We start from the raw sequence: 17118 nt of genomic DNA on the forward strand, positions 1-17118 counted from the left end.
TTTTCTGCCTTCATTTTGTTCCTGTAATTTGGTGACGTTGGTGCCACATCGATCTGGAGGCTTTCAGACCATAATTGTCTCCAGCTACAATTATCACTTAACCACTGTGCCAGTACAAGAGGGCGAGGTTGACCTGAAATGAATTTGGCTCCAGAAATAAACATGTACGATAAAAACAGTTTTTATCTCCTAAGACTGATCGAACCCTCTGACTCTGCCCACAGATGAGCATGATGCTGTCCAGAAGAAAACATTCACTAAATGGATGAATGCACAGTTCTCTAAGGTATGTAAAGCACTGCATGCAGCACAGATTTCTGTGGAAGCTTTTGAATTAAAATGATGCACCTGTTCTTGCAAAACATAGAGATACTCTATTTGCTTCAGTTCTATGACTGAATTCAGAGTATTTCAGCCCTAAAATTGTTATGTTTCTTTATTCTAAAATATTTATAACTTTTTCATAGGTGTTTTGTTGGAAAAAGATGATTTTTTTCATCTAGAATGTATCAGTTCATTTGTCCACCCTGCCACCGGTTTTCCTCTTAATGTACAGCAGTGATTCCGAACTGGGGGTACTCATACCCCTAGTGGACTGCGAATGCATTGCAAGGGGTACATGAAAATATTTCTTGTATAGTAAGATTTCTCAGGTAGTAAAATAAAATAGGGCTGGGATCTGTTTTGCTTTTGAGGACCCAATAAAAAAATTAAAAAAGCGTTTATCAGCCAAAAAGTAGGTTTTTCTTATATGTTTGAGTTTACCTTCAGCTTTGATGCACATCAAAACCAAGCAGAGAAACAGGCTGGATGTAGAGAATATCCTGGGTTCATTTGTTCTTCACATCGAGCTATTGGAGCTCAAAGTAAAACTTATTAAGTCAGTCTGACTAAAAGTTTTTTCTGTATATTGTTCCCAATTCATCAAGTTTAAATGTGATTATAAGGGAGTTACTCAGTGGAGCTCCAGTTTTATCAACACAGGTTTAAAATATGATTTTAATTAGTATTTTTTCGACTCCTTACTAACTTCCAGGCAACATATTTATGTTTTTTTTTTCTATTTGAGATGGAAAGCATAACATGCCTAAGAATAACCTGCTCAAATGAAAAGATTAAGTAAAAGGTTTTTATTTTATAACCGGTTATTTCACTTTTCACGTTTGGGCAATCATCAATACTTTTGATTGAGGGGGGTACTCGTGGTAATGAAAAAATGGCCTAAGGGGTACACAATTCAAAAAAGCTAGGAGACAATGATATACAGTATATGCTGTTAAGCATATACTGTATATTCTGTAAGATTCATCCTATGCTTAGGATGAATCCATGCTAATGGGTCAGGCTCTTATTTGACTAAAAACTCAGAACCATTTTGCCTTACCTGGTACAGTGACCAGGTTGTTTAACTTAATCAAACTTTTTCAATTATTTATTTTTTTCTTAGTGTTTAGGCATTTTGCCAAATTGTGCAAATAGATGGTCATAAAAAGGCTCAGATCTCCTACTTTTATATATATTGTCTGTGGGTTTTATCATACATCCCTGTAATTGTTAAAATCCACATTAGCACAACTCTACTCTGATGAAATGGGGTCTATTTTATTTCCATCTCTTGACAGACCTGTATAACCAGAAATAATTTACTGCTGGTAGTAATTTTATGTCTTTAGATGATTTAATCTTTATAGTTTCAGTCTCATTTATGGCATTTTGCTTTTTTTTTTTTTTCCCTATTTGGCACCTAATGAATCTGCTGGTAACTTTTATCTTCTCAGACGGGGAAGACCCCCATCAAAGATTTATTTTCTGACCTGAGGGATGGAAAGAAGCTACTGGACCTGTTGGAGGGTCTCACTGAAACTGTCCTGGTAAGTTTGTTCCGTTATATCTGCATTTCTGCATTTATTATTTTACAGTCAAACAGTTCCCATCATCCACTGCTGCAATTTGCAGTTTTTGGATTTATTTAATCTCAGAAACATTAACAGAAAGTCAAAGTTTTTCACTAAAGAAAGCAGCTAGTTTAGCGTTAGGCATATCTATCTCTGTTAAAACCGATTTTTTCCCTCTTCCTTTTGAATAAATGTTTAATTTTTAATTGTTTATGATTATTATATTTCTGCAGCAACATGGAGAATATGGCTAATGTCAAACAAGATGTTTTTCAGAAAATACATTAATGTAAAGCAAGCATTTTTTCAGTAATAATATTAACTCTATTTGCTTTTTTCGTGTAGATTACATTCTACATTCTTAGCAATATGGTTTTCAATATGTAACATTTATTTATAATAGTTCACCATGTTTCAAGTAAAATATTTTAGCCTAAAAGTGATAAACGCCTTATAAACACGATACCATGTGTGTAGGAATAATGAGATCTACTTGGTGGTGAGAGAAATTCTGTTTCTCAATATGTTTAGTTAAATCTTTAATTTAGACTGCATTTTATCCACCTCATGCTTTATCAGAATAATAAAAAAAAGGCAATAATTCTATAGTTATTCAAAAATACACATTCCGGTAAATGTTTTCTTGAGCATTCTTAAAAAAAAAAAAACATGCTTCTTGTAAACATCAAAAATATGGCCGAGTACTTTTATTGCATCCCTTTCTCCTTCCTGCCACCCATCTTTGATCCTTCAACACCGTATCATGTTTCTTGCACCTGTGGTCATGCTTTGTGCCAGCTGTCTCTTTGCCATATATGATGGCGCATCAATATCTACTCTCTCTCTCGGATACTGGAATCCTAATGCTATAATTGGGTGCTAATGAGTGGCAGAGGAATGTGAAGTCTCTAAAAGGGATTTGCAGTTGGCTGCAGCTCATGCAGCCATTTTTTCCATAAGTTGGCTCGTGGACAATGCTGATAGGATAATGGGTGTGATGAATACGAGGTGTAACTTGCTGCGCTGAGTGATGACATAGTTTTCCCTCCATCTAGCATTTCACTTCCTGTTTAATTAAGTTGGATCAAGGGAACTTTCCACTTTCAGAGAAAAGCTGAATGAAGTGCAAAAATAAAAGTTGGCACATCATCTTTGTTCTCTGTATTCCTTTGATTCCTGTTGCTTCATTAGCTGTGAACAAGCTTTTGGCTCATTTCAGCTGCATTTCCTCTTCCTCAGACCAAAGAGCGAGGTTCCACCAGGGTGCACTCCCTCAACAATGTCAACAAAGTCCTGCAGGTCCTGCATCAAAATAATGTGAGTAGCTGTTAGTTTTCACAGATGTTTTTGTGCTGTTTATCATCAGCTGCTGAAACCACATGGAAAAATTGTCAACAGTTTGCTATTTTTGTTTTTTGTTTCTTTGATCTTTTTTTTGTTTTAAGATGCAAATTGAAACCCAAAAAGGAAGAGGAACTGTGATGTACTGTATTCATAGAGTTCAAAAGTGTTAAATCTGTTATTTAATTAACCCAGAGAACCATAGTTCTTTAGTGGGGGATATATTTGCATGGTTGTGACTACAGCTGAAACATTAATCGGTTATTGAAATAATTGCCAACTAATTTAGTAATTGGTTAATCAATAAATGGAGGGTAGAGAATAAAACATGCCTTTAGCTGACAGAGTGACCCACTTAGAGCAGTAATTATATCAAAATTGTAAAATAAAAAGTAAATAATTTGCATTTAAGATAAAACATTTATATTTGGCAATATGCTCTATCCAGAACTCCTCAAGTGGAAACCTTTTGCTGTCTGATTATTAATCGATTAATCAAAAAAATAATCGATAGATTAATTGATTTGCAAAATAGATTGCAGCCCTAGATGTGACCTAAGACTTTTACACACCATCAAGCCTCTCTCAAAAGTCTCTCATTCGTGTCATATCTGGTCCTCTGCATTGTACTTAAAAGGTAGGGTTCAAGTCCAAAGGCTATCTTATAGGAAGTGTTTTAGTCTGGTTTGAAATCTTGTTGGGTTTCAATTGTCAAAAAAACTGTACCTGATTATTAGTGTTTAAACCATTAACCAAAGTGACCTTTACTGGCAACCCTGGTGAAACGTGCAAAATGCCTTAACATTAAGCTGTTTTTCTTACTAAAAACGAGAAAAATCCACCCAGTCCTATATAGATGCCTATTTAATTGGGCAGTGTGTAATATTCAAAAGATGTTTGTTTTTAATGACATTATCAGTGGGGCAGTTTCCAAGGGGTGTTAAAATAGTTTGACAGAAAGTACAAGAGATGGACGGATACATCAGCTGGCCAGTTATAATAGTTTTTCTTGTACTGGCATCAGCTGATACATGCATGCCTTGAATGGTTAAGAGCATCTAGGCTGTTTGGTTAAAAACACAAAGAAAGCTGTAAGATGTAATATTTATGTGACAGTTGATAACTTGCCCTACTCCACAGCCTTACATCCTGACACATGTAATGTTTGAAAAATGCAACATGCATAGATGGTGCTCGGTGGACCAGGAGATGAGGGCTAGGTGGAGTCTGGTAAGATGAAAATCGATAGACGATACTGATGCACTTTAATATCGTACTGCCGTAAAAGCTGCTCACATCAGCTTTTCTGTATGATGTCACAGAATCTTTCTAGCAGCAATACTGTTTCAATATCAGTGGTGGTATGCTTGTTAAATATTAGGAAGATCACGTCTCGAAAGATAATGTCTGGGATATGTAGATAGAATTGTAAGACATACGTGACGTTTACGTATTGTTTACTAGCAATAAAAGAAATTTTGGGGTGAGTTTCCCTTTAACTTTTATAATAGTCTGATGTTATGTTAAAGCTGAATAATTTTAATTGAGTATATGGGACAAAATATGGGTTGAGTTGTCTACTTGGGCTCTCTCCCTTCATAGATTTAAATCATATAGAAAAACTAGCGCAATATAATTCCCTCTGCATGCTCTAACTTTGTCAATAAAGGTACTGAAATTAAAGTAGATATTTGTTATTATGTTAAATCTCTGGTTTAAGATGGTGAATGAAGCTGAATATATTCAGCGCTGCATTTGGAGGTGGGTAAAAAATTCCCAGTTTACTCTAATGACGTCAGCATTTGGGTAAAGAGAGCTGTGCCTGTATAGAAATAACCGTGAATAATTGGGGTTCTGCTCCACTCTATGGTTCGGAGCCCAGACATATTTACATATAAACTTAATTATCTTGGCTTCATCCCACTTTGGTAGTTGTGATGGTTTAATATAACTGAACCAATATAATCCCTGAGAACACAGCAGTTAGATGCACTGAGCTGTGACAGACCGTACACTCTTCATGTTTTGGAGAAAACTAATTTATCCAGCTGCAGTTGACATGCTAACACGAAAAGCTAAGTTATAAATAATTTAATGTTAGTGTCACTGTCTAACAAAGGTTTAGCATCTTCTTTCTTTTCACAGGTTGATCTGGTAAACATTGGAGGGACCGACATTGTTGATGGAAACCACAAACTGACATTAGGTCTCATCTGGAGCATTATTCTTCACTGGCAGGTGAGAACTTTCCACAAAGGCTGCAAATGTACACAGAGTCTCATTAGTGTTTGCTTAAATAACTCACTGTCCTCTGATGTTCCAGAGGGATCAGAGAAAACGATGATGGAAACTCTAAAATTAAAGCGCATACATGCGTTCATCCATGTTAACATGCTAATCATCCACTGCTTTGTCAGTTTCATTAGCTGAAAATAAGAACAGCTGCTTCCTGTCCGATGCGGTTTTCTATCGCTTTATTATTGTCTAATTGATTTGAATGAAGGTTTGTTATTGTGCATCTTATTCTTGTTCAATTATGTTTATAATACTTAAGACGGACGCTTTGGAAAGACTAAAAAGTGTCAACCAAGTACTTAGATACTTAAAATATATTTTTTTAATGTCTGAAATTAAATGAGACGAAACATTTTTACAGTTTTGGTCAGTAGGACATGAAAATATTACTGTACCTTTAGATAGTTTGAGGTTTAAATTATTTAAAGATGTGTAGTTTTGCACCTCAAAATTGGGGGGCGGTTATAATTGGAGAAAAAAAGTATGATTAAGAGAAAAGTTTATAAGTCTGTGAATAAAATCACAATGGTGAAGCACAGCGGTAGCAGCCTTATTGTTGTATCATGATTTTGCTGCTGGAGATATCAAAAAAATGTGAAGTAATCATATTAAAGCAATTTGAAAATATGATCAAGGAAATTAAATTTTGTGAATAAATTTGTCACAAAGAAGATGGTGGAGAGAAATGAGCTGAAACGAGTGGAATCAAGCTAGCCACATCTGGCTCTACAATATCAGTTCGTAACAGTAATGGACAAAAATCCAGGGAACCATTCTGAGAACCTTGTTTCCAGCACTATAGAGTTATTATTCATAAGTTCATTATTTCTTTTTGCAGGTGAAAGACATCATGAAGGACATCATGTCCAACCTGCAGCAGACTAACAGCGAGAAGATCCTGCTGAGTTGGGTACGGCAATGCACACGCTCGTACCCGGAAGTCAACGTGCTGAATTTCACCACCAGCTGGTCTGACGGACTGGCCCTGAACGCAATCCTCCACCATTTCAGGTGAGCCCTCCTGGAATTAGCATGATATTGATGTCATGCTCACCGACATTAGAAATGAATTCAACAGATGGTTTGCAGCCTTTTTTTTTTACTGAGAGGCTGAGGGGATGTAGGGTGACAGGTCAGCATCTGTAGTGGGTGTGTGTGTGTGTTTGTGTGTGTGTACTGCATGGCTTGTTCTGTTTAGGCTCTGCTGTGTCACTGTTTACTTACGCTGTGTTAGCTGTTGCATGTGAAAGACAGAAGGGGGGGTTGGGGGTATTTTCCCCCTTTATGTAATCCCTTGTCCTTAGTAATGGTGACACGCTCTGGCCTGTGAGCTGTGAGAACCTCCAGTGTTGGTTTAGAACTGGGCCTAGGCTTTAGTTGGATCACTGAACACGCATTCCACACCCTCGCCCCCTCACATTCAACCACTGCCCAGAAAATCATTATTTTTATACCGTTTGTAAAGTGTTGAAATATTTATGATTAAACCGACTTTCAGAGTCTGTGTTTATGGCTTTCTCTCTCCCTCTTTAACTGTATTTCCGTCTCTCTATCTCTGAAGGCCAGGTGCGTTTAGCTGGGATCAGGTGGTCAAAATGAGCCCTGTGGAGAGACTCGACCATGCTTTCACCTTTGCCAAAAACCAGCTAGCTATAGAGAGACTCCTGGACCCTGAAGGTAACGCTTTCTATACATTTTCTACAGTAGTAGCTAGATAGTGTCCCATTGCAGGTGCCTGGTAACCAAAGAATAGTCCTTTTATTGGAATTTTAACATAAGATAGAGTAGTAGTAGTGTTTGTGCAATTAAAGCAAAAAGGATTTATAGAAATGGGTCATGCAGATTACTGCGAAGTCAACAGATTGATAAAGGGAGTCAATCTGTAGGTAATCTAAATCTCTTTTGTCTCAAGTTATCTTATGAAGGCCTCCACGGTTGGAATAAAGGCAAAAGAAAACCAATGATGACAAACAAGATCAACATTGTATCTTGAAAGTTAGATGGAAAAAGCTACATGTTGAAAAACTTAACTTTGTATATATTGAACTAATCATACCAGCCACACTGGAACACAACGGTGGCAGCATTATGCTGTGGGATGGTTTTCTTTAGTAGTTTAGAATTGAAACTTCACAGTTAAATATTTTTATCTATCATGGAAAATACGAATACTTTTGCAAGCTCTGTAGAGTTAAACTTCCATACACTGTTGATCTCAAGTATTTCCTATAAGAGCATAGTCTGTTATAATAAATTCTACTTTTAAGTCTTGCCAGCTACTGAATTAACAGTGGATTCATTTCATTGAAGTTGTCTCAGATCATCTCTCATCTCATTTTCGTATAGATATCCTGAGCTGTTTTCCAGCTGACCCATATCAAAGTCTTTTTTTAAGTGGTTTAACTTGTTTCAACCTGCTTCTTTATCTCACTCTCACCTTCCTTTTCATTTAATCTTCTCTTGTTACCTTTACCTGCTGTCCCTGTCCACTCATGCTTTGGTTCCTTTCATGCAATTTTCCCCTTTTTATCTCCTCTTTCTTACCTCCTGCCTCCCGTACCGTATCTTGATCTCTCTGCTTCTCCATCTGTGTGCTTTCTTCCGACTCGCTATCCTTTACACCTCAGATGTGGCGGTGCAGTTACCAGATAAGAAGTCCATAATCATGTACGTTACTTCGCTGTTCGCCGTGCTGCCCAAGGATGTGAGCATGGAGGCTATCAGAGAGGTAGAGACACTGCCTCGCAAATACAAAGTAGGAGCTGAAGGGTCGAGTCCAGGAGTCAGTATGCAGGTAAAGTATAAATGTTTTATCTCAGTTTTTCCAGCCGTATGTTTTAATCTGGGTTCTAATCCATCAAAGTTCTATTAATAACCTGCAGTAATTGCATCCCTCTATACTTTGTTTTACTATTTTGTCAGCATCAGTAACATCCCAGTTATGTTTCAGCTGTTAACTTTGATATTCAATCTATGTTTGCAAGGTAAATGTTCTGAGTATGCATTAGGTTTTTTTATAAGCATCAAGGTATACTGAGGATTTAAAAGGTTATTTGCTATTCTGTCATGATATTTCCTTTAGTTTACAGTAAAATATTTTTACTGTGATGCTGTGAGCCATAAAGTAACATAACACCACCCTTCTTTCCAAGCACTGTTTGCCAGCAGCCTGAAAGAAGGCCACTATACTTTTCCACCCATAAAAAAAAAAAATCAAATTTAAGAGGAAAAGGGTAATGGAAAGGAAACTTAAGGAGTGCTACTGCTCACTTGTATTAAGGTAAAGCTTTTATAGAACTACAATTTCTGAGCTGTGAGCTACATGTCTGTTAAGCAAACAACTACAGCCTTTACTGGAGAAGACAAATACTTCAAATGGTTCTATAGGAAGGTCAGCATAAGAAAAAGGTTTATTATTTTGCTCAAAGTGTTTTATATTGTTTTATATTTAAACTATTCACTACTATCTTATTCTTATAATTTATTTATATTTTTCTAAGGTCCACATTTGTGTGACCATATTTTCTATAATCTTTGTGCTGCTGTAAACACCAGATTGTGATTTATTGTGATTGATTTAAGCATTTTCTAATTTATTCAGAAAAACTGATCTGCAGTGCAGTGTAAACAGGTATATTCTTACATACTTTATTTTATTAACCGTCCAAGAAACACACATCAAAATCAAAAGTATTAAAAGTTATACTTAAGGCTGCCTTTTGAGCTTCTCACACATACATGGTACGTCTGTTTTATGAAATACTTAAGGTTTTCTTTAGTGGATGAAACTTGATGGATCAAAAACGCCAAAAGATCCACAGCTGGTATGCAGCTTTGTAGACAGAAGCATATTTGATGCACAAATAAGGTTTTTAGCAAATTCCTGCTCTGAAATTGTACATTAAATCAGAATGAAAGACAAAAACAAAGTTTGGACACCCATAGTTTAACCTCTTTCTCTGACTAAAGTGCCACCAAATGCAAATTTTAATTTTTCTACACCAGAATTATCCTTCTGGGGTCGTGCTGGTGTGGACCAATTTCAGCAGAGATAGTAGCATCATTGTTTTGGTGTTTTGATGTAGAAAGGACTGTTACACTTTATAAAATATTAGGGACAAATATGAAAAAAATCAAAGAGCAAGAGCAAAGAGGCCTACAGAATTGTTTACACCAGTTCTACCTTGAGAAATGGATCAAAATTCCAGCCCAACATTAACTTTAATGTTAAAATAAGTAAAAATCGTCCTGGTCATTATTCCATATGACTGCTAGTCAGTTTAAACAGCATACTTTCCATATTTGTACATTTGATCATATTATTGCGTTAAATGTTTCACCTTTGAATAACAGTTCATGTTGAGTGACCTGAAATGATTTGAGAGTAAATACTTTAAACTGCTTTGATTTGATTAATTTCTATTTTCTGAGATCCAATTCTTCTTTCTTCCAGCTGGTGTTCTTTAATGGTTAACCCTTTTTTTGTTTTTGTTTTTTCGAGTTTTTACGGCACTAGTGGTTCGCTTTTTCGACAGTAGTCTGACAGGAAAGGGGGTATGAGAGAGGGGGAGAGACATCCTACAAAGGACCACAGGTCTGATTCGAACCTGGGTTCTTGTGTCGTCCGCGCTAACCCCTGCGCCACTGGCACGCCCTAATCCTGTTTTTAACAATTGTTTCACCCCTGATGCGGGAACTTTTTTCAGCAGCAAAACCCTGGTTATCATGTTTCCAACTGAAGTGATTTAAAGAAAACTTAGTCCAGTGACTCCAACAGCTGGAACCAGTGCATGGAAAGAAAATCTTGTAGCTTTTCTCCTACTCTAGTTGCAATGCTTAGTTTACATTTAGTTTGAAAGCCATTAGTATTATAATATTTTGTCTGCTTCTGGACAAAATGAGTCAGTCCCACCTTTAACAAAAAAAACCCAGCTGCCTCCGTTCTCTCCAGCTATGCTTGTGAAAAGCACAGCGGGCACGGGCAAATTGGGAGCAGAACCATGACTCATTCCTCTGACATTACTGAACAGACCATGCTGCACACTGGAAACATAGGGCTGTAAATGGGATGGAAGGAAACCGGAGGGGATGAATTGGGTAGAGTAGAAGCAGAGGGTAGAAATCAGTTTGCTGCTGCACTTTTGTTTGTCACTTAAATCCACATGGATGGACTCCCCTGCTGATTCTTATACTTGTTCTTGTATATGCACAACATTGGTTGGACCTAACAATCTCATGTCTCAGAATATTTCTGCAAAAACTGGTAGTCTTTTTTTTTTTTTAGTCCTTTTTGAACCAGATGTTTTGATTTTATTCATGGCAAAGCTTCTGGTCCGTCAGAAAATCCCCAAACCGCCTCTTAGGTTTTTATTACCTGTAGGCAAATACTTAACACACCCTGGACTGCATTCTGGAAAAATTCTTCTTAAATGAAACTCTGATCTGTCCAAAGGGATTTAACTTCCCTGCAACATTTTTTCTCTGTATGCATGGATAGAACCAGTAGCCCTGCCATTCGGAGGACTGAGAAAACACCTTTGTTTTTAATGCCGTGTATTTTTAGAGACGAACTGCTGTCTGAAAACTGTACAAAGTAAAATTTATACATTATGTGTTCGCAAAATGACAATAAAAGTTGTCAAAGTTTAAGATCCCAACCTGGGTTTTTAGATCAGGGTTTGATGTTGATGATACGCCGAGCGCTTCATATTGTAATATTGTTGAATGAAACTATGATAAGGATGTATTATAGTGCTTTATGAGGGCAGTGAAAGGCCTTTTTTTTTTTTTTTTTTTTTACAGCCATTCAGGTCTTTAAATAAAGTAATTCCTCTTTAGTCACTCCCCTGGTTACTTCTGCATCCAACAATGGCGTCAACACAGTCTGCCGTTGGTTCTTATTGCCAAATGTCTAAAAGGCCAGTGAATATTTTCAGCTGCTGACCTTTTTGGAGTGTACCACTCATGCTTCTGCAACTGTGCAATTTCAGGCCCCAAAACAAAGGTCCATTTAACTTTTCACTGTATTAGTCTCTACACACACGCTAGGATTTCTGTCCTGTTTGACTTGGCATGCCTGCTGGTGCTGCAAGGGTTTATCCTGTTCCGCTACAGACAGATTAGCTGAGTTCCTTTGAGCTTCCCTCCAGAAAAAAACAAAAACACAATCCACGAAAGCTTTCTCTAAACGGTTTGGAATACAGAGGTTTAAACACCTTTTCCGGACCCTTTCTCTCTGTTTCCTGTCTGAAGCCTTTTCATCCATTTCTCCGACTGAGCGCTCCATCTTGGATTTATATATATTTGTGACGCAGTGTCCTATTCCTAAAAGCAGGATGAGCCCTATGCAGTGTTCATCCCATCCCATAATAGGGAAGCTGTTGTTAAACTTGACAGAGAGGTCACTATGGGCTCTCCAGGGCTACACCTCCCCCTTCCTAAATGTCTGTTTCTATTTAAAGACTCTTCAGCTGATGCAACTAAAGTTAGAAATAATGAATGATGGGTGTGTAATGGATGTTATAGACATTAAACATGAGTTTTAATGTGGTGCTTTCCAAAAATATGCATACTGCAGGAATGTTTCTTGCAACAACTGCAAACATAATTTAAACAGTGAACAGTTGTGACGTATAGTGGAGTCCTTTGTTCTATGTGGCATCCTTCTTCTGAAGTCCAGCTGTGTGTTTGGAAGCAAAGTCTTTCCTTAATTCTCAATAAAATTTATGTATAGATTCTAACTGGACAAGCATAGGAATTAGCTTTTATCTAGGCTCTCCCACTGCGAGTTTGTCTTAGGATTCAGAGGCTGTCCACTTGCGCTGCAGTCTGAAGACTTGCATCTTCTAAAAACTTTTCTTCCCTGACTGCGTTAATCTTCAATCCTTCCATTAACTCTTACCAGCATTCTGAGAACTACTGGGGAGGCAGACTGCACATCTGAATTTAAGCTGGACTTAAATTCTTTTTACTGCTCTTCTAGAAAGGCCAGATTTGTATGACATTGGAACTATGAGTTATCCTGTCTGCAGATTTTTCTTTTTCACTTCAGTTTAGATCTCCAGAGAGTCGCTCTTTTGGCTGCAGCTCACTGGTGTTCTCTTGGAAACTTTGGAGACATTCAGACGAGCTGCATTTATTCTGAGATTAAATTATTAAATTACACACATATGAACTTTATCTACTAATCAGGTGAACTCTGTGGGAAGTTGGCTGCACTTGATTATTTAGGGGTATTCAACATATGCTTGTCCTTTTTTTTCAGATTTTAGCTCCACTGTGTGACTCTGTTGTGACGTGTTCAGCTTTTATGGAGGTTTTTGTCCTTGAGGCAACTGGAGGACTCCATCAGTAACTGTATATCTTCCCACTCTCTTTCGATGACGTCTTAAATCACTAAAAAACAAAGACTACTAAAACAGTAAAACATGTCTAATTTATCCCCCTAATTAACAAATATTCAGCTCTTTATGTTGGTCTGTCAGTTAAAATATTTAACAGGTTCAAGTGGCGTGGAAACTTTCATAACATGATCAGATGAGGACCTAACAGGAAGTCTATATTTCACAGACTGTGCAGACAGAGGAGGCCGGCAGCAGCCCACGTCCCGAGACCCCCAGCACCCTTACAGAGACGGAGGGCGAGATGGACGACAGCCTGCTGGAAGTGGACCTGGACGGCTACCAGACGACTCTGGAGGAGGTTTTGACTTGGCTGCTGTCTGCTGAGGATGCCCTGCATGTCCAGGATGAGGTGTCGGACGACGTGGAAGAAGTTAAAGAGCAGTTCCACACACATGAGGTAGGAGAAGAGAGATTTGCTGACAGAGGATTTGAACCAAAACAAACTTAAACAATTTAGCTCCTATTCTAATTGTCTGGTGCTGGTAAAGATAGCATAGTCCTCAAACTGATGTGACATTTTGGAATAAGATGTTATAGTAGTTGACTGTGCTTGTCCAACCCACTTGCTATTTTGTTGATATCTGTCACTCTTCACTGCTACTTCCAACACTGTTTGCCAGACACATGCCTTCCACAGCTAGCCTTACATGCTCTGTACTTGTTGGGAATGTGAGGAATTCTTCATGGAGTCACAGAGCACAGCTCTCCATAGGCTCTTGGCCCAGAGCTGACTGATTGACTGACTTGCTTTCTTGACATGAGGGGTGTATTGTGAAAGTTTGTCTGTGCTTGTGTGTGAAGGGGCTTTGAATGGATTCCCTCTGCTGAAATGTGACTATTGGTGAAGCTGAATGCCTAGAATCCAGGTCAAAGTAGAAAGCTGGCAACAGGATCTAAAGCCTCTTTGACAGCCTGGCTTATCAAGTGGCTTAAACTAAATTCTGCTGGTTTTTACAAACTGTTCACAAACAGAAACTAAAAGTAATCAGAACTGTTAAATGCACTTATAACCGATCATTCAGTTACAAATCTTACTGAAAACAAACTTCAGACATGACTTTCTGCCTCCTTTCCACAAATGTAGTTCATTTTATATTTCAGCCTTTTGTATTTAAGATCATTATACTGCTGGAATTATACTCAGGTTGCACCCATCTAACTCCAGGGTTTTGGAGGGCTGTCCTCCTGTATTTGTCAATATGTTTCGTTTAATGCAAAACAGCCCCACAGCATAATGCATCCACTACCATGGAACAGTGTTTCTTTTTTTCCCCCAGTGCCCTCTGGCTTCCAGTGCATGTAGCTATAAAATGTGCTCCAATCAGGAGTAGATTCAACAGCTTTGGTTAGTCACTATTGGGTTCCTGGTCAAACAAATGTTATTTCTCCTGGTGATGATGGACTGAGTCAGATAGTTTAGGCTTCCATGCAAGTTGGTTCAGAAATCAATACATTTAGGTTAGCATGTTTTTTTCTTTTTTTTTCCTCAATGCTTGACCTTAACTGTACTAAACCTTTAAGGAATATTCATGAAAAAAAAAAAAAACTCCAGAAAACCAATAAAGCTAGAAGTGCTCTACCTATTTTGCCATAACAAATATTTATCCAGAATTATGCTAAAATCTTGCTAATGGCTGTTAAATCATGTGGTTGTGGTTAAAATGAAAAGGAACACACTTAACTGAACATTAGTGTTGCTTTATATGATTACATCTGAGATTGTTTATGTAATTTTGACTCTTTTGTTTATTGTAGAATGTTCACATGAATTCAAACCTTTGCACATAGCTCATTTATTTAAAAACCATTAAAGTTGTTTGTTTATTTTCACGACCATAAGGCGCAACGTACTAGGCGCAGTCTCAGTCATGTGTGCCATTACTGTATTTAACACACACATAAGGCGCACCGGATTATAGGGCGCGGGTTTTATATACAGGTACATGTCCTCTACTATGTTTAAATACCTCTACTGTGTATTTAAAAATAGAGCGGGAGCAAAACTGAGTATGATTATGCTTTATTGAAGTATTTATTACAAAGTATTAATCAAACCCATCAAGGTCATCATCCTCTGTTTCTGAATTAAACAGCTGCGCTAAATCAGACATGCCAATTTCCCCTTCTTCGCTGTCAGAGTCACTTTCTGTGCAGCGCGGCTCCTCAGAAATAATGCCTGCTTTTGCGAAAGCTTGAACAACAGAGCCAGCAGACACGTTAGTCCAAGCATCTACAATCCATCCGCAAACTGTGGCGTAACTTGCTTGGCACTGCCTTCCACTTTTCGTGAAACTGTGGTCTCCGTCGGTCATCCATCGCTCCCACGCCGCTCGCAGCCTTACTTTGAACGGCCGGTTCACACCGATGTCGAGCGGTTGAAGCTCCTTTGTCAGACCTCCCGGAATAACGGCAAGCACAGCGTTCATTTGTTTCACCTTTTTTTTCACATCGGCTGTGAGATGGGCACGCATGGAGTCACAGATTAACAGCAATGGTGATGAGTGGAAAAAAACCACCTGGTCTCCTTACATACACCTCCCTCAGCCACTCTTTCATCATCTCCTCATCCATCCAACCCTTTTCATTTGCCTTAATAAGGACTCCAGCCGGAAAAGTCTTTCTCTTAAAAATCACCATAGGCAGCATTTTCTGTCCACGCCCACACTTCCCCCTTTAACGTTCTCATAGCGGTCTCAACAACGTCTGCAGTAACACATAGGGCGCGCCGCACATTTTGAGGGGGGAAAAAAAGACGTTTATATGCGCCTTATAGTCGTGAAAATACGGTAGTCTTTTTTTTTTCTTTTTTTTCCCCCATCAAAAATAACATTAATCATAAACACATCATCACCTATCATTCTTGGCCATCATAAAGGTATTCAGACTTCTATCCAGGACTGCGCTATAACTTTGTCCCCCGTCTTTTCCTTCAGGGATTTATGATGGAGTTGACGGCTCATCAGAGCAACGTGGGTAATGTGCTGCAGGCGGGCAACCAACTCATTGTTCAGGGCAACCTAACAGTGGAAGAAGAAGAGGAAATTCGAGAGCAGATGACCCTCCTCAACTCTCGCTGGGAGAGTCTCAGAGTGGCCAGCATGGACCGCCAGGCCAGGTAGGAAGAGGCAGATATCTACAGCTGCAAAGAACAGAGTGTCTTGGTTGTCATGACAATAACGGTGTGCATCGTTAGAATTGTAAATGACTGACTGGATGCAAGTTTTGGTCGACTTGGATCTTTTCAGATGTTTTGTCTAAACTCCAAAATACTTTTGTCTAGGTAAAAGTTCACTCTGTGCCCAGAGCCCATATATAATTATTTGGGATGTAATAATATTACAGTTGTAATACTTTATGTTTTCCTTTACTGCTGTCCAACATGGATTTCTCCTCTTTCTTTTAGTTTTCTCATCATTAGCTGTGCTGTTAATACTTGTATGATCTTTCTATTCTCCAAAATAACATAGGACTGGTTGACATTTAGACAGATTTTAGACAAATTTTATTTGTCATTTTTTTGTCGTTTAGAAACAGCTCACTGGACAATTTCATCTTTTTAAAAGTGCAGCCTTGAAAAATAGTAAAATAGACTGTAAATTTACAGTTCTAACTTTTTTTTTTTTGGCATGGCTTAAAAGTTAAATTTCTTTTTTTTCTCTCTTACAAAATCCGATTTATCAGTTTTCCCCCCTCCCTTAAGTGTCATAAAGACAAATGATGTACAGTACTTTCATTAACTAAAATCTATTTTAATCATTCCCTCTGAGAGGTTACCTTAATTTAAAGGGCAAAGGAATTTAAGCTTTAAAAATGCTTATTAAATAATCATGTTTCAAAATAAAAATATAACAAACTAAAAGTTTGCAGCTGAGTTTTCCTGCTGTCGTGTTCGGTCAATTATTAGTACACATCTAAGAACAAAAAAGTTATAAACTGATGTCACACTGAGCTATGGGGAAAAAAAATCTTAATTTTCAAAACTTAAATCTTTTTAAAAAGAAGATTTAATTGTTTGAATTTATTAAAAAAATACTAAGCCCTAATGAGACACTATTCAAAATGAACTTCGGCTCATGTTATTAAAACCTAAATGTGTCTGTTGAAAGGGATTTTCCTCTTGTTGCTTTTGAATTTTGATGTCAAGTTTTACCCTGAGCTCTTCTAGAGACCAAAAAAAAAACAAA

At 37.8% G+C, this 17118-nt stretch overlaps 1 protein-coding gene across 1 annotated transcript in view; it reads left to right on the forward strand.

Moving 5' to 3' along the window:
• The window catches only part of LOC119781263 (utrophin-like), a gene marked incomplete at its 3' end in the record, with an annotated part of 63217 nt that overhangs the window by 31211 nt on the left and 14888 nt on the right, over positions 1-17118 (forward strand). The window contains exons 3-11 of the mRNA XM_038281673.1: positions 225-286; positions 1779-1871; positions 3135-3212; positions 5382-5474; positions 6370-6542; positions 7093-7208; positions 8159-8325; positions 13101-13331; positions 15868-16049. Coding sequence (XP_038137601.1) covers positions 225-286; positions 1779-1871; positions 3135-3212; positions 5382-5474; positions 6370-6542; positions 7093-7208; positions 8159-8325; positions 13101-13331; positions 15868-16049 — 1195 coding nt within the window. The remainder of the gene's footprint in view (positions 1-224; positions 287-1778; positions 1872-3134; positions 3213-5381; positions 5475-6369; positions 6543-7092; positions 7209-8158; positions 8326-13100; positions 13332-15867; positions 16050-17118) is intronic.

Source organism: Cyprinodon tularosa, unplaced genomic scaffold (assembly GCF_016077235.1).
Source record: "Cyprinodon tularosa strain WSP-4 unplaced genomic scaffold, ASM1607723v1 ctg173, whole genome shotgun sequence".
In the NCBI taxonomy this organism is placed as follows: Eukaryota; Metazoa; Chordata; class Actinopteri; order Cyprinodontiformes; family Cyprinodontidae; genus Cyprinodon; species Cyprinodon tularosa.